At 40.1% G+C, this 22783-nt stretch overlaps 1 protein-coding gene across 1 annotated transcript in view; it reads right to left on the bottom strand.

Moving 5' to 3' along the window:
• LOC128364399 (netrin receptor UNC5C-like) overlaps positions 1–22579 on the bottom strand; it is a 200016-nt gene extending 177437 nt beyond the window's left edge. The window contains exon 1 of the mRNA XM_053324932.1: positions 22462–22579. Within this exon, the coding sequence (XP_053180907.1) occupies positions 22462–22579 (118 nt within the window). The remainder of the gene's footprint in view (positions 1–22461) is intronic.
• Positions 22580–22783: the final 204 nt, after the last annotated feature.

The raw sequence follows: 22783 nt of genomic DNA on the forward strand, positions 1-22783 counted from the left end.
CGGGCTGAATTTCAACCCCAGCCCATCCCTGCTAGGAACACACACACAAACACACACACACCAAACTTTTACTCTTATTTGCAATCACTGTATACCAGTGCAATTTAGCACAGTCACAAAATTACACCCCACAAGCACGCACACGTTATCTCACACAAACACACACAGAAAGTCACCCCTGGCATGCCCATGTCCCTTCTATGCACATGCCATAGCAGCTCTGTGCTCTTGGTTGAAAGCCTGATGACTCCCAGCCCTGTCACTGTGGGCAATGGAATGTCCTGTCACCAGGGGAAACGGAATGCCCTGCCACCAGAGGTAACGGAATGCCCTGTCACTCGGGGTAACGGAGTGCCTTGTCACCCACGGTAACAGAATGAAGACATAAACGTCTCCGACAGTCCAGACATGAAAGTATGACACATCTGCAGGACATGCAGTACATATGGAGAGAGAGGGAGAAAGAAAGTGACAGAGAGAGAGAGAAAAAGAAAGAGGAGTGGGGGGTAGGGGCATGTTGCTGGGCTAGATCAGAGCTAGAGTACCAGTTAGCTAATGGGTCAGAAGTAATGTGACCTACTGACCGTCAGAAGGTCAGGAGAGCTCAAATCATTCTTTAAATCATTTAATTTCCTTTCATTGAAGTCATTCCAGCAGTTTGAAGTTATTTAAGTATTTGTAATGTTTCTTCACATACCGTGAACGAAACACTCTCTGAGGTGTAGACTAGTCAAACATACAGGTATGTTAGATACTAGTAACGTCCAATCATAAACACAGCAGCCCTCATAAGCTAACAGGATGTAACCTTTCCAGCAAAATCTGTGGATCCATTTGCTATAAGTGGTCAAGCCTGTTCATCATTATAATGAAAATACAAGAACATAAACAATGGTAGTGTTAGATACAGAAGCAGACCATTGCTGCTTTCTTCTTCTCATGTAGAGGAAACTGCAACCATAGATTTGTCATTTGAGTAAAGCTGTGTTTATAGCAATATTAATCACATGCCAACAAAAATGAAGCCCTATAATTTCTCACTTTCAGACTTGGTAAAAAAACTAAACAAAACTGCAAATAAGGTGAGCATGATTCAACTGTTGCCCTAACATACTCCACTGACTAATCAAATAAATTCACATACATATTCCCATTCCCATTTAAAATCTGTGTTCCTCACTCTAAGGAACTCGTTAAAATGGTGCTGGTAAATGAGGTAAGGAATTTGTTGTGGCAACAGTCAAATGATACTCAGTCAGCTTAGTAAGATCAGTGTCAGTAGAGATACTGATCCAGCGTATCAGAGTATTAGTAGACCACTGAGTATTTTGGCATCTGATGCACTTTCAAAATCAGCGATGTAATTAATCAAGCTGGACTTTCTGTGTTGTATGTAATTTACAGTAGCTGCAGTCACAACACACACACACACACACCAATGCACCTCTTGAAATGTTTTAACAATGCTATATTTGGTCTGAATGCCTGTAGAGGTGTGATAACAGCTTCTTCATGGCCTACAATTTATTGCACTAATCCTAATCCTGCCTGTCACTGCGGGAGTTTGCAAACTAGATAGATTATTACTGTAGTTTATGATCACCCACATACTATCTCAAAGTAGTCATTGCAATGAGCATGCATTAAGAAATAGGAATTTGTATGTAAGCGAACAAGAGATCTCAACAACCAGAAGATAAACAGCCCAACCGAGACAGTCCAAGAGCAGCAGCGAGACAGGTAGAAAGAGAGAGGAATTGACTTGGACAGAGTGAGGGAGCTACAAAAAGAAAAAAAACAAAAAAAATAGACACAGACTCAGCAGAGATCACAGCAAGGTACTCTAATTGAAAAAGGCGAGGGGAGAAAATCATTAAACAAGCCCCACTGGTGTCTCTCTTATTAGATTCCCCTGCTGGTGTCACGCCGATTAAATTCCCCCTTGTTTCCCCTAACAAACTCTAAACTCTCAGATCATTTGTTAAGGAGACGGATTATAGAGAATTGCAAGAGAGTTGTGTGCTTGTGTGTATTTATCTGGATGTGGAAGTCAATGTCTGTTTAAAATAGTTTTTTTTGCTCTCACATTTGCTCTTACAACCAGTCCAAGATGCAAGTTGAAGATACATACAGTGCATCTCCGTACAGAAAGTATTACTGCTATGGTTTACAGTTGCTGTAATGAAAAACCCATGATAAGATGTCCTTATGTTTAACAATGGAGCATCATTTTGCACTCGGTGCTTATGTCAATAGTTTCAGCAGTTAGGTGAAATATTGACTTCTTGAAGTCTTTCTAAAATACCTAATTCAATGTGAAAGGAATTTAGCCTCCTTGGTGTTTTTCTTTCTCTATTGTCAGTATTTATCTTATTCATTCTCCTGTAGTCTGCGTGTCTCACTTTTCTCCGTCTCCCTCATCATCAGCATCATAATATTTTCCATCTGCTCTGAGAGATGGAGACATAAACTGAGCCTGAGCCAGCGCGAACAGCTGCAGGCATCTATCCCCATATATTACAGTGCGCCTAACCCCCACGTATTCCCTTTATGTCGAGCCCATCACTGAGTACACTAGACCCCATTACTCTCATTAGCTTTTACAGCACTTGGCTGGTACATTTGCATTTGCAGCGAGTCAAGAGGATGGACTGCCGATACTGTTTCAGCAAAACAGTCTACATGCCATTTGAAATGCACGGCAAAATGGTGTGTATCTATGTGTGTGGTTTTTACAGACTTATGATACATATCTCACAGTATTAAGGCAAATTATGTTCTGTTGTTGGGAGATAATTTCCCTGGTGTCTGAAAAATTCACCTATCATGGCATGACTTGTTTCAAATCAACAAAACAAATCAAGGAGCTTGCTGTGAGGTAATTTCACTGCCTTAAAGTAAACACGCTGAAAACATTTGCATTAACATCAAAGACGTGCACGAGCCACATTGCCTTCTAGTACCTAATACAATTTGAAATAAGATTAAATCAGAAAGTTTGACTACAAGCTGTAGTGTGCATTTATGGAAGGCATAAACATCCACAAAACAAGGTAAATAATCAGCCAGGTGGATGGTGTACTTTCACTGCTTTTCAATGCAGATGAACTTGTTTCACTTAATTTCACTGTATCATTGCTTGTTTTACAGGATTTTGAAACAGCTTTGAACACAATTCATTCTCTTTTTGCAGGCCACTGAAAATAGTCACCACTTTCACAGCCTTACGGACAATCTGCCTCCCCAAAAAGTACAAAACCACCACGCTGAGCTGGAAGAGCAGAAGCTTCAAATAAAATGATGTCTCCTGATAGCCTCAATATGTCTGAAACCTGCTGTGGTAGTATAACAATTTCAGTGCTTCATGTCTAACTAACTCCATAGCATAGAATACCGTCTCACGTTATACCTGACCATCACATCATTTTTTTCCTGCACATTTAATTAGCTGCTGGCTACTGAAGTACCTTCCTTCACCTCAAATATGTCTGTGATGTGCTGATGCATTACAATTCCAGTACTTTGATTTTCATAAAGCTCCTCTCTTTGAACGCAACTTAATGCATAGCATATTTTGCATTTCTTTCACTGCGGTGTGTGTGTATGTGTATACATATATGCATACATCTCCCAAAAGCTCTCTGAAATACATTTATAGCAGGTAATAAGCTGTCTTAAGTACCACAGAGGTGTGTCTGTGGTACTGTAATGGGCAGAGTTTGGACAACAGTGTGTATTCACCTTTGTATCTCTCCTATATTAATAAGTAGTGCTCACACCACTCTGCCTGTATGTGTGTGTGTGTGTGTGTGAGAGAGAGAGAAAGAGTGCGTGCATGTCTGCATGCATGCACGCACTGCAGGCTCAAGTCCCAGACCGACTCGACAAGCTTAATACCATTATCAAGATTTACAGCGATGCTCATGTGGGACTTACATCAAAATGGTTGGTGCACAGCACAGACAGAACCAATGTCCCAATTAGAGAGCCTGAAGAACGGTGATACACACAAACATGCACACACAATCGCACACAATCCCTTTCTCATACAATCTCTGCGTCTCACTATCTTTCTCTCTCAGACACTTCTGCATATTCAGAATCTCTTGAACTCTCTCTCACATGCACACATAAACACACCCTGCACCCCCTGGGGACAGCGCCTCTGGCCTTTATAGCTGAAGGAGAGAAAACGCTGAAACAGTGGAAATAAAGAAAGAAAGACAGTGAGAACATGACACTGAGCAAGTGCCAAACAAAAAGACCGGCACCGCATCCCAAATAGCTGAAGATGAAGCAGCCAGAGCTTCAAGCTATGAAATGAACAAAAAGTTGACTCTTGACTCTGCCTGTAGCTAATTTATTTGTATCAGTAGCATATTTTTACTCCTAAATCAAAGGAATTATTATAAGATTTAAAGACTGAACTATTAAACTGCTATGGTATACAGCAATTACAAAATATTTTCTCTTTAGAGGAAATTACGCTGTTGATTTGTAATAATTCTTATAAAAGTGATAAAAAAAAGATTTTGTTCATAGTTTTGAAAAAGCTGTAAGTCACTAATTTCCATTTAAAAGACAACCGCTTGACTCTGAAGAACGTCAGTAATCATTTTCAGCAAGTGGCCATGCATACCAAAAGTGTGTGTAAGAACGCAGCATACATTATTACACATGCATGTCCTAAATGTGTATGTGTGTGTATGACCACACATGTGTGTTTCCAGAAAACCGGGAAGTGCTTTAATGATAGACCAGAAAATGCAGACCAAGCATCTCCCTTAGCGAGTCTCAGAGAGACCAATTCAACCGCTGAGCCGGAGATGTGGGGAGTGCTGAGATGTCTGAGGTGCTTTTAAATCTCTGTTCATTATAATAAAACATACCTAATATTAGATGCTCTCAATGTCAATTCAAAACATCTTGATGATTCATTATTGGCTACCAAAGCATTCTGTAAGTCTCCTTTCACAGAGCTTTAGCATGGAAACAAATGACCAATTTCAATATTAAAGTCCATGAATTATTCATGGATGCTTGTAAGGCTTTAGGCATGGAAATTTTTAGATGGCATAACCCTGTGTAATATCAAAACAGCTTGTAATAAATGGAAATGCGCAGAGCTCAATGAATTCTTTGAAGCCTACAGGATAGCACTTCAAAGTTAATGACATGATAAGACTAAAGTGTAAGGCAGATTTATTAACTTATTAAAGCCATACTTTAGCACTACATTGTGTCCTGCAGCATGTGGTGCAGATGAAAACATGTAACTTGTACATGAAAACGTCAAACCTTAAGTACTCCTGGAAACTTTAATCTCAACTTTAAGAGTTGCCTCTGGATTGTGCTATAAAAAATAAATAAATAAATAAAAAATACATATTCAATGTTGTCAAACACTTAAGTGAGGTTTTGCCTTTCACAAATTCTTTCTTACACCGCTATTGTCTTTTTCTGTATTATTTTTCCTCTCTCCATATTTTCTGAAGCCTTGACTGAGCTTCACCCCCTAAATTATTGAAATTAGTAAAAGCTTAAGCAAAAAATATTTCCTGCCACCAATATTTTCTCAAGGCTACAGCTACCAACACACACCTAAAGACCCATGACAACGCTCGTTCAAGTAGTCACAATCACAGGTATATATACACACACACACAAATTCCTGAAGCAGAAGACAACAATCAATTGGCCAGTCACAGTTCAATAAGCAGACTAAACAATGTTGCTCCATTATTACTGTCTTGTTTAACCAACAGCAAAAGAACAACACTGTGAATCAATACTCTGCCACGCGACTGTGCGTGCGTGTGTGTGTGTGTGCGTGTGCGTGTGCGTGTGTGTGTGTGTGCGTCCCACTCAATGGAGCAACCAGCAGGAAAAGGTCCTTGATGATTAAATGTCCACTTAAGCAGACCTCTGAGACATCTGAATGTGTGTTGGTGCGTGTGTGTATCTGGGTGTTTTAACCAATTCTATACATCTGACATGGGGGGAAACAGTAAATCTGCCTTGATTGATTTTCTACAGGCAAATCAGTTTCAACACTCTACAAAACCTGAATACAATCTGTTTTGTTTCCACAGATTAGAGGGTGTTGTTTAGTGTGCTGACTGAAGACAATGGATGGGAAACCTAACCTGAAATAGTATTTTCAAGTTTAGACACCTTTTTACTTTAAGTCTTTTTTTAAAGTAGTGACTGTCAAATGAAATTGAAAGGATCTAGCAGCGTTAGGTACAACACTATAATCCATGATATGATATTGAGATTCGGATTTGTTTCTCCCCTGTGATGCCCAGGTCAGTGCAAAGTCTGTATAACCCTGGCACCAGCAAGTCTGAAACTCTGAAGCATTTTGTTATCTTAACTCTGTACTCTGTAAATAATTCATCGGACACACATCCCCTTCTCAGCTCTAAAGACCAAAAGTGATGGAACTAAAAGCTTAAGGGACTTAAACTCGACCCTCCAACAGCACAATGTGCAGGAAATTATTCTGGGAAGGTGAGTACTTCTCTTTTCCCTCGAATCCTACAACATAGGTGTGGATAGCTGAGGATTAAATGAGGAGTGACACAACGTTTGCTCTCTAGCTCTTAAACTTAACAGCGCTGTTCTCTCAATTGCTAGCTCTCGCCCGTTTCAAGATAATAAATATTAATGATCATATTTCTATTCGTGATAGATACTTTTCATTAAGTCAGGGTTAATACATCAGACGCTGGTACCAGTAAGGGATCACATGCACAATAGCCCACTGCAGGTTTTTGTATTTATATTTATTTTACAAGATATGTCTATTGAACAGATACTGCTTTCTGAAAGCATACCATAGAAAGAAAAAAATCTTTATTCACATAAGACTGACTTGTTTGAGGCATTGTTGGCAACGGTCTTGCTGCTGCAGTCTATCACTGCTGACTACCGACAACTCTCAAAACAAACAGAATAACTCAATTTCCGATAACTCCCAAAACAACATGAATGTTTTCACTCATGATGATGGAAGATAACCAGACTATATAAGTCGATTGTACCTGCACTCCAGAACTCATTGAATCATAATATGCTGCGTTTTGCGGGTGATCTACTAAGAATAACTGCGTAAATGAAAACAGGTGCAACAGGGTGGAGACAGCAGTATTTAAATGTGATCAGATTCTAGTGGAAGAGGTTAACAAATATATTGAGCTATAACCAAAACAAATATTACTAGAAAAACCGACATATGGGAGAGTATTTGTGAAAAGGTCAATGCTGTTAGTAAAACCATAAATATTCCACTACAAAAATACAAAAAAAAAAAAAAAAACACAGGTGGAAAAACAGGTGGAATATCTGCCTTTAAAAAGGTTTTATTTATAGATGCAGTTTCCGTCAGAAAAATTACCCTCAGGTTTGGTAAATCACAATGTGTGTGCTAAATAACATATTTGCATTTTCTCCTCCCTGTATTTTACACACTGGGGTTGAAACGCCCCATATTACATATTCATTATGGAAAACGTATTAAATGGACACCGCGTATGATCTTGCACATTTGAAAGACGCACGCCTCAGTGCGCTGCGTTAGTATCAGCTTGCATATTCTTTGTGGGTGATGTCAAGTTTGATCACGTTTTTACACACACAGACCTTTAGTAAATCAGGCTCATAGTTTTGTGTTACTTGTGAGAGCAGGATGTGACTACAGTAGAACACTGCAGATGCTACAATACCACAAAGTTAAAAAAAAACGCAAAATTAGTACTAATTGACAAGTTTATCATTAGCTGTGTTTATTTCAAACTAAATATGAACTTTTGTGAGTTGCAAGTTGACCTGAGGCCAAAACGGCAGCCCTGCCCTCATTTTCTGACAAGACCTCAGCAGTGAGCGGAGATAAACCAAAACCCTGGAGGGGCCCAGAGGAAGAAGCAACACAAATAACCACAGCAACAATACAAGGATTTGGAGGAGCTAGAGGGAGCCGTGGGCATTGTCTGGCTTTAGTCAGCTACTTTCTGCTTCTTTTGAAACCGTTGCTTGGGTATGGATGACATTTCTCAGAACAGAGAAGGGGGGAAAAATACTTCAAATGTTTCTGGAAAGTTCTTCTCCTTGTGTCTTTTGTTGAAAGTTTAAATCTCCCCTTCCCTCAGGAAGGAAGGAAGGAAGGAAAGAAGGAAAGAAAGAAGGAGGCAAAAACAGAGGAATGTGACCAAAGTGGAGAAAGATAAAAGGGAGTGAAGAGGAGACAGTCAAGACAGTGCAAAAGAGAAACAGAGATGGACAAAGTTAAAAAAAAAAAAAAGACAGAGTGAGCCTCTCAGACAGATTGGATGTTATTTTGATGTGGTTAAATAAACCCACTGTGACACTATGACATAAGTCTTTTCATCACTGAAAAAATAACCAACTATATGCATGACGTCATTGGTGTAAAGGGGAAATAAATAACTTACAGATGGCTACCACACAGTATCATGAAGAATAGTTCAACAACTAGGCAACAGTGTTGCAATTGTGTGCAGCTGCTAGAGTTGCAACCAATCTGTTTGAGGTAGGTGTTTTGGTGTGATGTGGTGCTTTGCAATAGCCTACGCTGTTAAAAAGCCAAGACGAGTTATGAAATCCTAAAAGAAGACATTTTGACAAACATGCACAAAAAACAGACTCAAAATCAAAACTGTAAACTTACTCTGTGACAACATAGAGTGTTACAATACATTGGGAGAAATATCTGAAAATCTATACTGTGATGATATTTTGGGGATGACTCTTGGTGACTTTAGAAAATTTACACTAAATTGTTATGGTCAATATTAAATATGAGACCCAGTTTCTAGTTGTGTGCAATGCAACCTTAAATAAAAATATCTATAAATAAGAGTTTGGTATAATAAACACTCTACAACCAGACAGGTGGTTTTTCCCGCCTTTCCTGAAACCCCAACTGCCAGAGTCAGACATGGTCCAAGGGAGTGACAGGACGAACCAAACCTGCCAAGAAAACAACAGCTACTGCATATGGAGACTCAGTGTCTATCCACACTTCCACTTTAACTGCCAAACTAACCATTCAGCGCCATTGTGTGTGTGTGTGTGTGTGTGTGTGTGTGTGTGTGTAGTGACAAGCCAATGAGAACTCCCGCCATTTTTAATGCCAAAAATAATGTCAAATGTCCATTCATTCAGAAATCAATAATCATTTGAGAGCCTCTGTGTGGCACCGTTACTAAATTTGAGTGACCCTCTGTGTGTCTTAACACAGACAACAAGAGTAATTTGGTAATGTAATCCACCTGAAACACAGACAAACTGAACCCAAAATATCTGTGCTTATACGCAACCTGAGAATGGCAACAGTGGCGAGGATGCTAGAAGCTAGCATGACTTTATTAAAAATGTGTGAATGAGTGGATCACTGAAAAATAAAATAAATATAGGAAGACTGCTTGATCAGGTCTAAATGTTCTGTAATATTGTAATTAATTGGATAAGCACCATCCATACCCAGTGTGTGTGTGTGTGTGTGTGTGTGTGTTTTCCCAGTATTGGCAAGCTGACTGAGCCACATGTCATTGGACAGAGAGCCAGTTTACATGCTGAAAACCGTTACTGCACCACTCCACCAGCTGTGCCTTGGTAAAATGATGATGATGATGATGATGGAGACAGAACATAAAAAAAAGAAGCAAAAAGTCTAAACCTCTCTGAAATATGCTGGATCACAACTAGCATGAAACAGCTGTGTGTTATTGTGATCTTTTTGATGTACTTCATTAAACTGTGGCCTCTTCTTTACTACATATCTAAAATTAACTCCACTCACTGCAGGGAAAATCAGGGGGAGATAATTTGGGTAAAAAGAGATCTAATCTGTGCATTTGATGTGAGCTGAGAATGAATCAGCATGTGTCTATCCAAATTTACTATATTCCTTTTTTATTTAAAATGTGATCAGAACTTTCTTGAAAACAATACTTTTAATTAGAATGTGATCACCTGCAGTGGGTATTTATCCCTCTCAATATGGAAAGTGACAGGACTGTATCACCCAAACCAGAAATCACTTGATTAAAAACATTTCTGCATATTTATCAATTTCAGTTTTCAGTTAGTATGACTAAATGAAATACGATGAAAAGTTCACTCATTTGGGGTAAATGATTTTTAAAACACTGTTATTCCAGCACCCTCCTGACTAAAACTCTCCGTCCTCAAAATAAAAATTATAGTATAGGTCAAACATTCAGCAGGCAAAAACAAAAAGTAGTTAATTTTGAGTGACAGATCCCGTCTAGTAGCTGTACTAGTTATGGACCCCAAAAAGTGATGCAATTCAGATTATGTCACTATAAAGTGACATATTTGCATAATCGGAATAGGCGGGTTGGGTGGATGGCTAGATAGATTAGATGGCAAAACATGGACGTAACAGCAGGAGCTAGCTTCCTGCTCGCTGAGCTTCCTGCTTCCAACCAAGAGTCTTACTTTTCTGCGAGTCAGAACAGTTTTTAAAAAAAAAACATAAATATGATTGTCATGGTGTTTACTGTTGCTCAATTTTAAGGGAGTAGTTACTTAACCGTTAACCTACCACCGTTTTAAGCCAGAGGTCTTCAACAGTGGGTCCGCGACCCCTAGGGGGACTGTGGAGGCACTGCAGGGGGGTCGAGAAAGTTTTGGTTGATTAGACTTTTTTTTTTATATTCCCCCTCGCAATATTTTCCACAAATTGAAATGTCTTTAAATACACATTAACATGAATCCAACACACTGTAGTGAACACATAAATGGAGGCAGAAGATGTCTTTCAGTCAGCAATGCACACATTCAGCGACACACAGGAGCTTTTTCAAGCTGGGCGCCGGTTCATTTACAACACTTCACAACACTGTGCCAATCACGAGGTCGCACCTCGCACGTTTAAAATAAAAACATGAATATATGAACCTGTGTATTACAGACATCCCAACTCTACCGGAATTTCCAGGAGTATCCCACATATTGATAGTGGCTCCCTGACGCCCGCAGATGAGATCCAATTTCCCAGAATCTGGCGCGAGCAAGAGCGCGAACTAGAGAGTGACTGCGTGCGCGTGTGTTTGTGTGACTATAAATGCAGCACGTGTGAGAGCAAAGCTCTGTGTTGCCACGTATTAGACCTACCTATCCCCACCCCACCCTGACCAGCATATATCGCAATCGCCCCACCCCGGACCGACACCAAGTGTAACAGGAACCCCACCCCCCACCCCCGGAACGGACCTCCCTGAAATGACTTTTTGCATGTTGGGATGTCTGGTATTATTTGAATATCTAGTATTGAATGCACAATAACAAGATACATTTATACACTGCACTATAGGACTAGTTTAATATAAAACACAATTTTATACAATATATACAAGTAGGGGGTCCCCGCTCCATCTCTCCATCAGTTTGGGGGTCCTTGGCCTGGAAAACGTTGAAGACCCCTGTTTTAAGTGATCCTTTTAACCAAAACCTTGATCTTTCTCTTACCCTAATCGAATGATTTTATGCCTAATCATTATTTTTTTAAACAGTGATTTGTAATGGTTTGGGAAATCAATAGAGGTGCCATATAAGAAAATGCTCCTTTGGGTCATTCTGGAGTGCATGCTACAATCGACCTATGTGGTAATTTAATTATGAGTTGGGATTTACAGCAGAACTATTTCAGACAGAATAAAACAGTGTTCCTCATTACTGACCAAGTTGTTTATAACATCAAAGTAGCACTGTAAATTAGAAGATAGAAGTTAGAAGGTAGAGGTCTCGCTAAGATCAGAACATGCTTCCAGTTACTGCCTTTTTTTTTTTACTCCATCGTTATTTGTTGCTAAGAAATGAGGACTTACAAATGTTCAAATATAATTGAAAAATAAAATTGTCTTTTTTCGTACAGTCATACATCTTTGGGGTCCAGTGGAGCTCTGGGTTTGTTTCATTAACTTTTTCATCCACTAAAACGTATCTCAGATCAAGCATGTGTGTGTGCCTGTGATTTCCATGCAAGATTACATCTAGATTTCATCAGCTGTCAGATAACAGCAGGGAGCTCCAATCTACATTCCCAAAAACTAAGATAATGATCTGGTACCTCAACATTTCATGAATTACAGTATGTGTCAGATGTAGTTCATCTTTTTTTCCCCCTTTTTTTCTTCTTTAACAAGTGTTAATCCCTTTTTAAGGATCTGGATTGATAAAAATAAGTTTGAAGTGGGAGAGTTTAATTCCCTGACTGAATTAATTAAACATTAAATGAGCTTTGCATTATTGGTTATTGTAACATATTTGTCAAAAGAATAGAATAATTAGATTGTATATTAATAATTCATCTGTCTGTAAAATGACAAGGAGCAAGGCAGTGACATTATGTTTCTCCTTCATCTAATCATGTTCAACCATTGACATGTCATCTCAAAACTGACAAATGACAGCGTAGTGGGTTGCTTTATTTTACATCATATCACCCTTGAGGATTAAATCAAATGGTTCTGTAAAATAAGCAGAAACTGTCACCAAAATAAGCTGAAGTCTGGCACTGTCACATTAATAACCATGTTAGATTTAAGCTCCCTCCTTTACAAAACCACATTATCAGCTATGTTTGACTTGTAAAATAACAAAGAGTGAATTTCAGGACTACCGCTCTACCTGTCTTGGCCTTAAACCGTACAGATATCTTTAGGGATGAAAGTACAAAATAACACAAACAGAGGGGGTAAAAAAAGGGAGACATTCTCTAGGGTCGACCCAAAGGTTTGTTTTTTTAATAAACATCAATAAATGCTGTAAGACAATAAAGCCCGTAGAGAAGCACAACTAAAAAGCAAACACACGTGTACACGCATGCACTCACACACAAAGTCTGTGTGGGAGAGAATCAATGAAAACAAAGCACAGCTGAAACACGCTATAAACAACTGCAGAAATATGGTCCCTACGACTGTACTTTTATAGATGCACTGCTGAGTCACAATGTTAGGCACCTTTAATAAAAACTGACTTTCACTCTGAGGTTGATAAGACACCGCAGCGAAGAAGATCTTAAATCTCTCAATCATTAAAAACAACTTTAAAGCCTTCATCCATTGACCTCATCATCACCCCATTTAATTTAAGCCTCTTTGGAAACAGTCTTTCCCAAAAAGTAATATCTGATCATCTCTGCTAGCAGCTGTAGAGCTGTGCCTATTAAAGCGTGTAGAAAACAGTTGACCCCGTGTCTTTTCTACTTGTTTTGTAGGCACAGAGTAAAAGGCTTTAAGTGCCTTAACTTGTGTATTAACAAACATACATTTTCCATGATCAAAAGAGGTTTTAAAATAATCTAATTAGCAACTTCCTACTGAATAATGCTCATAATTTATACACTGTATTTCAATTACACCTATCTAACTGTTCAGTAAAGGCCCTGTAAGCAGTCCTCCACTGTGATTTTATTCTTCAGTATCCAAGTGAAGTAGTAAGTTTGCACAAAAAAATACATGCAGGTATAGATACAATAAAATGCAAATGTCACTGTTGTTTGTCATGTTTTTATTCATATTGCAGTTTTCTCATTTCACTCAATAGAAAGTGATTTCCCTATAGGGAAACCTGCATAACCAAAGAAGACATTAAAAAAAAAAAAAAACAAAGTCATAAAACACAAGGTATAAAACGCAGACCATCATAATGTAGAGATGAAAACCTACAGGGAAAACATGTCCAATCTCTTCTGTGCTTCCGTCCTTCTATACAACTAATATCTTTTTGGCATCACAGACATAACTTTCTTCACAGACTTGTTCACAATAAGGTCTGACTCCAAGTCTACACCAGGGCAATTTTTTAAAAATTTCTTTTAATATCAAGGTGGCTAACTCAGAAGCAGCTGTGCTTCAGAGCAAAACAAACCTACACTTTACAGTATTAACAGTTTGGTTTTAGTACTGAGCCTTGAGCAGGGTTGAAGGCAGCTACATTGTCCTTTCATACAAGATTATTAAAAAAGGGCATCTGTACAGTATATCTTCCTCAATCACAGACACACAAGCAATACATCAGCAGCACCTCACATCTACTTTACCTTCCTCAATGTCCTTCTCTTCTGTTACATTAATATTAAACTCAAAAACAGCTCAGTTTCATTCTGGACAAAAACAGCCACGTCAGATTTTCACAGCATTCAAATGATTGTCTGTTATCCTCATTGTATAACCAATAACCATCTTCACCTCTCCCTCCAGAACACAATCAACTAATTTAGCCATATAAAATCAATGGCTGTAGCCTTATTCCTGACCTCTTGAGGCCATAAATTAACCTTTAACCTCTAACCATAACCCTAAAATTCATTATCACAGTGAGGAAGGTATAAACACACTAGCTTCTGTGTAAATTCATATGGGTTAAAATGATTCTGTCACTACCCCCTTTCACCGTTTTGTCTCATCAAATCTCTCTCCCACTCGCTGAGAACTGTGATTAATTACTAACCCTGCAGTCTTTCTCTATCTCACTCCGGCACTTGATGTCCCCGTATCCAAGTCACTATAGCTTTCCTCCTCACTCACAATCACTCTGGCTGGCTTTTCTGATCTACTGTTTCTTTCACCCCTATATGATCACTTTTTTTTTTAAGAACAAAAAGATCAGGAAGCAAGATTTTTAAAAAGGTGGAAAGTCATTATTCTCTCTCCTTCCTCTCCTCTCTCCAACCTACAGTGCAGTCCTACTTGTGCTCCTCTGGGGGAGACAAAAAAAATGCTGTGTGCAAGGATAACTCTGGAAAAATAATGAATAAATAAATAAATAAAATAATAATGTGATATTTCATTTACACGCACACACTCACAATGGACATAGAAAACGTGCCTTCTCAGCAAAGTACTGCCCATATTCATTAGCCACTTAGAATGGTGTGTTCAAATGAATCAAAGCAAACTGCTTACACGTAATCTTGTCACCCGCGGAGTAAAATATACCGTGTTCTTATTACAGGCAGTGTGGAGCCAAAATAAGTGAATGGACTTGTTCTACCATATGTTTGTCTATTGTACAGGGTGTGTTTGTACCCTTGTACCGATCATACAAAATAAACTAACTAAATTGTTTCTGTACTTTCCTGCCTGCCCATTTATGTGTGTGTGTGCATGTGCCTGTGAGCGTCTGTGAAGCCCTTGTTTTTCCTACACCTACACCGGGTACAGTGCAGTAAATTACATCATGTCTAAAGCAGCAGAACAGGCAACCAAAAACCTTTTTACAACACGTGCTAAATCCCCTTTTTCATGGCATCCTACAGAATTACAATGTGCTCTTTCAAAACAGGCATAAGTCTTGTGCGTTTGTGTGTGTGCGCACAAGTGTGTAAAGTGCAAACGTAAGCCTCGGAGGTAAAAAGTTACAGTGGTGATTATAGTAATTATGGTTTCAGGTTTTTGCATATTCCTTCAGATGGACCACTAGATTACCAGACAGTTTTGGCACAGGGGGAGAGAGAGGGAGAGAGAGAGAGAGAGAGAGATGGGGAAAAGAAAAGAGTTACTGTTGAGGGTGAGGGAGGGAGGGGTTGGATCAAGGGAGCAAGAAAGAGGGAGGGAAAAAGAGAGGAGAACTGGAAGAAATGGGGGGTTGTGAAAAAGAGAGCAGGAAAGAAAAAAAAAGAGTCACAAAAGAAGAGAGAATGTAGTGGCGAAAGATAGGGGGAAGAGAAAGACTAATCCTTCAGGCGGCTTCCCAACACCGCTCAGCCCGCTTGCTTGTGCCCTCCTCCCTCTTCCTACGCCTCCTCCTCCTCCTTTCCCCAATCCTCTCTCCACACTCAACCAGGAGTTGAATGGGCTTTTACAGTGTGGCTTTGTTTCCTATCAAAAAAAGAGCTTGAATGTCAAATTCTGCACAAGAAATTGAAAAAAGCAAAACAAAAGAAAAACACACCACCTCCTTTCATTCGCTCGTTTTCTGCACTCCACTGTTTGTCTCTCTTTCAGTTTATCTGTTTGCCCACGTTTCTGCTCCTAACCTTGTGCCTCCTTTCTTTTTCCCTCACCCTCTCAATGCAGGACAATGCATGTAACAAGCTTTCAGTCAAAACAAAAGGGAACCTGGATTCCCAGCCTCGTGGACCCCCTGCCATGGCACGTCGTCTTTTCTCAATGGCAGCTTAATTACATATTCATGATGACACAAATAAGACTCTCTTGTGCCAAAAACACAAACACCCCACTCAGCCAAAAACACCCTGTGCCCATCTGCCGGTCGTGTGTCTGCCCTCAAATAATTGTTCTTTCACACAAGGACACATATGTAGAAATGTGTTGTTTTTTGTTTGTCTATGATGTGGAAGTGTAAGGATTGACACCTGTGTACTGTCGGGTCTCATGAGATTTAATGCTACAGAATTCTATGATAATACTGTAAAATCTATAATATAGATACATCCCCAAATCTGCAGACTGTCTTTAATATGAGTGCCATGAGCAAAAAATCTGGAGACGCAGCAGATTGTTGCTTTGGCATGAGTCCAAACAAAGTGTCAAGACAGACACGAGAAGGGACAGAGGATTAAGCTGAAGAGGCAGAAGTTGTTTTTTTCACACACACACACGCACAGAGAAAAAAAAAAGTGTCTCTGGTAATCGCTTGTCTCCTAAAAACTGCAGTATGCTGCTCGTTGTTTCTGAGGCAAATAAACCAGCCTGGGCTATTTACTGGAGGTTTTACGGTATCAAATAAAAAGAATATATAGACCATGAAAAGCCTAAGCTGCCGACTGTGGATAGGGACATGGCTTTAAAACAAAGAGATACAAGATGAGATTTCAATGGAGAGCAGCTGGCATGGTGTAAGCAGGGTGGCACTCGATTTCCCTACCTGTCTATTTCCTTCTTTCCTTCCCTCTATCTGTGTTGGACACCATACAATACATGTGTATGCGTGCCTGTCGAAGCAAATTCGTTCCCTCCCCCTGGCTAACTGATGAGTTGACTAAACACACACAAACACGTAATGTCCCGCTGCGTGTAGGCCCCGTTCAGAAGCAAAACAATATGTCCACTGTTTTGGCCACACTCTAATTAAACAGTGTAAATCTAACGAGAGAAAGAGACAGAGTGGCGAGAGACAGTAGCTGAGGGAGGAGAATAATAAAAAGGGAGCTAAAAGTGAGAGAAGAGAGCAGAATGTCAGTAGTAGCAGATGGGCAATAGAGACAGACTAAAGCAGGAGACAGATAACGAGAGATAGAATTGGGGAGAGAAATGGGGACAATTGAGAGGAGAGAGGGAGACGATGGACAACAGTGTAAAAAATCTGCGGCCTGGCACTCAGTGGCATCGACTCACTGGGTCCAACTGTCTATTATGGAAATTAAAGATACCCAGTATACTACAAAAAATGACAACAAGGGAAGTCTTTTTGTCAGTGAACTGTAGTGAGAAAGGAAAATGTGTTGAAAAGTCTTTTTTTGTTCAAGTAGGGTAACCTATTTATAATATCTCCTGAATCTGAATGTTTTATCTTGCAGCGAAATATAATAACCTGACTTTAAAATATTATTGAAGTGTGTGTTTTTTTAAATGTGAACACTACACACTAAGATAGGTGGATCATTTTTTGCAGCGTGAGGCTGCATGTGACCGGTGGGAACTATATAGTAGGGCATTGATTGGGAACAAGCGGCATTCTCTCAGAAAACCCTCACTACACACATATACACACAGAAAACAGACACAACTAAGTCAAACAAAAAGCCTGCAAATGAGAGCCCCAAATGAAGCCTTAGGTTTCGCCTGCCATGAAAAATTAATAATTCCAGATCTGTACATGAAACTCTAGAAGGAATTAGACCTAACAGCAGGAGACACTGGGAATCAGTTTCAGAACATTGAGCTTCTCCTTTCTCTTTTTCCTCTTTACTCCTGCTCAGCCCGTCTCTTGAGTAAACATACACGTTCACAGACATGAATGCACATACACACACATACACACACACACACACACACACACTCATGGTCCACCCATGGGTTTTCCCCCCGTGGAGAGTGAGAGATAGTAAATTGTCAAAACCGTGTGACGCAGTTGCCGACACAGACTCTTGAAAACCATACTTGTGCCTAAACTGGATTCCATCTCTGCTTTCAAAACATGCCTTCAAGTTCTCTGCCGCTGCACAAACAACCCACGTTCAGCCTCTTGACTCTTGAAATAGGCCGAGCAGTAATTGCTATGTGTTCAAGCAAACTATACATAAAATGCACAGAGGTGTAGGTGGACAGTCTGGCGTTTTCACAGTCCAACATAAAATCTACTGAGTGAATGGATAAACATGCAAGGCCACAGGCAAGGAGGAGAAAAAAAGTTCAGTAAAATCCATTCAGCAACTAACAGAGGATGCAGACTGAAAATGATAGAGATAGAGAGAAGGTAGGTGGAAAAATGTCTCATCACTGGTCACACTTAAGTTAGAGTCTATGAAATGTCGGATGAGTAAGCACGTATACAAAAAAAAAGAAGGCAAAGAGGGTGAGGGAAATCTGCCATCACTAGGCTGCTGTTAGCAGCAGGAGGGTCTTCTATAGAAAACAACCCCAGACACAGTCAAAGACTTCCTTTCACACACTCCCATGAACGCCAGTCCAAGCACACACACGCACACACACACACGCATTAGTACGCTCACATACACACAGAGAGAATGCAGACAGAATGCAGCATTGTTTGACCGCAGAAATATCTTGCTGTGTGTGTGTGTGTGTGTGTGTGTGTGTGTGTGTGTGTGTGTGTGTGTGTGTGTGTGTGTGTGTGTCTTCTATGTGTGAGTGTGTGTAGCAGTCAGTCAGCTTGTCAAGTCCTAGTGGGGTGATCAAAGCTGGTACAAACCACCCAGAGAGATCTCTCCCTTCCTCATCCATTCATCCTTTCCCTCTCTCACTCCTATCACCCTTTCTCACTCTGATACAGAAACAGCATCAAATTTACCAAATAAAAACCTGCTCAGCCAATCACACTGCATTGGCTGGAGTGGCACAGCCAATCAAATTGACCTATTTAGTTCCAATAATTCCCAGCTGTCCATCTATAAGCACTGAACCCTGGATGGCTGCAGTGCACCATGGGACAGGATCAGAGCATAATGGGAGACAGCATGGGAGCTCTGGCAATACCATAATGCCAAGTGCGCACGCACACACAAAATGAAACACCATGTGATCTCTGCCAGAGTGCTGTTATAATGCCAAGTTCACACACATGTACAAAATCTCACAATCTCCCAAGTATAGACATGCTGGCACACACATATGTGTACACACAGAGACACACACACAAACTATGCAGGAGTTCTCTGAGAACATCCGTACACTGCCAAGTTCACGGGCACACTAACACACACTCACATAGCTCATACATCATACACATCTTTACACCTCTGGACTACTGGGTTCACACACCTACATCCACCTGCACAGACACACAAACTTCAACACAGTCATGTACACACACACACACACATACACACACACATAAAGTATTAGTCAAAAAATTGAACACACTTTCTTATTCAAGTGAATAGGAGGGTATGTCCAAACTGCACTGCTTTAAATCCACTATCTACAGTTTGAGATTAGATTTTGAACAAAGTGAAAGAGTCCCTGGAATAGATTTGCGTGTTAAATCTAAAGAAAAGTGTGAACTGAAAAACAACATGCCACAGAAATATGATGTAATCAGAACCCAACAGCTAAACTGTGCAATCTGAAATGAGTGGGACTGCAGGGCCATATAAAGCAGAAACCCACCAAATATTTTTTTCACTAACACCCTATAGCAGCTGAACTTTAGAACCTGGCCATACTGCAGCTTAGTCATCATAATAAACAAGGGGACTTTTCAGACATTGTTGAGCGATCTTGACACTCATTCATTCAAGATCAATTGTAAGGGGGCTTAGCTAATGGCTTTTTAATAGGCCAAAACACTCGAGGGTGGGGCTTAGTTGGAAGGCTGGCTCATGTACTCAAGCTGTCATGAGAGGATCTCAACTAACACTCTCCTCTCATTGTATGTGCACATGTTGGTTTGTGTGAGTGTGTGCGAGAGGGTCTCCCATAGTCTCACACACACTGTCTACAGCTCTGTGAGGCTAGGAGAAAGATGTCAGATTACATGAGTAAGAGTTTAAAAAGAGGGTTCATAATTAAATGCTTGGGAGCCACCTGGATTTAAAGTAGAATAACTTGAATTAAATCATTTTTTCTTTGGATAAGTGTACTCAAAATAGAATTAAAATCAAAATTGGAATATTTTATGGTTCTCATGATTCATCATTATTAGATTTAAATCCTCAGCAGTGCCAGTATCATTTCCACAAACACCATCATCCTGAACATCATTAGTCATGACCTCGAAAACCGACTCAGTTATTAAACGTAGCAAACCACATTATGCCACAACAGAGTTAAACTGGAGGCAACAACTGGCCACGAGACACTAAATGATGCACGAGGAGCACTGAACAGAACACAATTATTTGTCTAAAATAACAGCCTGCATTTACAATGCAAAGACAAAATGCACATAATAACACAATGTTTATAATTTCAAGGAAGTTCTCCAGTCGACTGGACTGGGAATTGAATCCAGCACAGAGGATCAGCTCTGTGCACAAAGCCGCCCACTCCCCCACAGTTAGGCCAATATGTTTGTGTGTTTTCCCCATTCAATAAAACAACAAATGGAGTGACTCTACACACACAAAGAAACAACTTCAGAGACATGAGTCAAGTTATTTGGAACAGAAAAACAACAGTCAGTTTATCAGGAGGTGGGCGAAAGCCTACTCAAACCATGTCCCTAAATTGCAATGTATTGATTTAACAGTAAGCCGATAGAAAGTGGTCATAATGAATATTGGTGGGTGTTGCTGAAACGCTGGTCCCCAGGGCAATGAAAGGTGGCAGCAAAATCAAGTCCAATTAATGCCCAAATTCAGCACAAAAACCTTAGGCTAATCAGTACTGTCGATACCAGTTTACTCACCGCATTCTTGTGTAGACACGTTTCTGTATCCTTTAAGTGGAATATTTGCTATAATAATGGAGGGAAAACACTGAAGCAACACTATTCGTATTTATAGATTGTAGTCGGGGATGAAAACGACAATAGATGCAGATAATAATGAGGTCAAACTTCCTCGGTTATTGAGGCCAAACGGGACAACTGTAGTGCATTATGCAGCTGGGTAAAACGACAGAAGCATTGGGCATAAACGCTTTTGGATGAACATTAACAAGGGACAACTTCTCCCTGAGAAGGTCAAAGAGAGTGTGAAATGTTGCATGTTCTTTCCCTTCAGCATTTAAGAAGCAGCAGCCTATTGCATTATGAATTCAACAGAGCTCTTAGATAAGAATAAAATGTTTTAATAGTACAAAGTTAGGCTGCCTCTTCATGCTTCATTCAGCCTGTGACCTGCAGTATCCTCCACAAGCAGCACTCTGTTGTATGACTGCGTGCCACTCTTCAGAAATATAACTTTAATATTCCTGTTATTGTTCACTGGGGGCGTACATTGTGAACAGAGTAACGCACAACACCTCATCATTGCAACAGCTTAGTATTTCAGATGTGTTCAGTGTGTTAGAGCCTGCTTTTAAATTCTGTCATACCCTTGTAAAGTTGACAATCTTGTGGCATTGTATTTTAAATTCAACCAAGATGTTTACTGATTATTCTTCATGTTCTTGTTGTGAGATTTGTATCACTGCTTATGTGCCTCTGGCTACTGTGAGTGTCTGTGACTTTTGATCAATTTTCCAATCGGAGCAGTGAACCGTTGCATTTTGTGAAGCACTTCGCAATGAGACATTGGTCGCCTAATCGTGTAATCGTGGACTCCAGTTCTGCCCTTCACAGTTTTTATCTGAATGTAACTGCAACCTGGGACTTGATCTGACCAGATGAAAACAGTCCTGACGAAAATTACGCAATTTCTCTTGAGTTCTTCGTGATTTTTTATTGTCATATTTTTATCCGGTTTTAAATAGCTAGTGAAGCCATATTTCAGGACATTTTCTCACATATTACTCACAACCTGCTGTATATTCTCGTCTTTTTAAATGTGTTGTTTTTCACAGGGAAATGAAAGCAGCGAGTTTGGGCTTTTTTCAGTTTGAACACCCCGCTTCAAGTGCAGGCAAAGATAGGAGCACATTTGGTTTCCTAAGACGCTGACCGTAAGGCATCGGCTCAATTTAAACGGAAAGATGGCAAAAAAAAAAAAAGTAGTACACCTCGTCGGCAGGAGCTACTTCTGCCTCCCCGCCTAATAACAGGCATGCCCGCCAGCAACACACAGCCTCATCTCGGCAATGACAGAAAAAGAAACACCGTTTTGAAACAATTAAGGTGTATTAAAAAAGGTTTCACAGAAGACGCGCTTTCCTGTCTTACCTTGGGCGACTCCTGAGTGAATGAGCACCAGGAGAAGCAGGATCCCCGGCGTGGCGCACATCCTCATCAAGCTGCAACCCCCGTGTCCTATTCCAGTTCTCTGTCCACTTTTCCCCATTACAGGCAACGCATAAAACACATAAACACGCAAAACTCCTCGGTCCACGGTGGTAGTGGTGGGGAAATCAGATCTTCTCTCCACCACAAGATCTAGTGATAAAACGAGTCCAAAACCAAAGGTCGGTAGCCTCAAGTCCCGATGTCTGAGTCCGTCTCAGAAGGCGCAGGTTAAGCTCTGTGTGTGTGTGTGTTTGTGTGTGAG

Source organism: Scomber japonicus, chromosome 9, assembly GCF_027409825.1.
Source record: "Scomber japonicus isolate fScoJap1 chromosome 9, fScoJap1.pri, whole genome shotgun sequence".
NCBI lineage: Eukaryota > Metazoa > Chordata > Actinopteri > Scombriformes > Scombridae > Scomber > Scomber japonicus.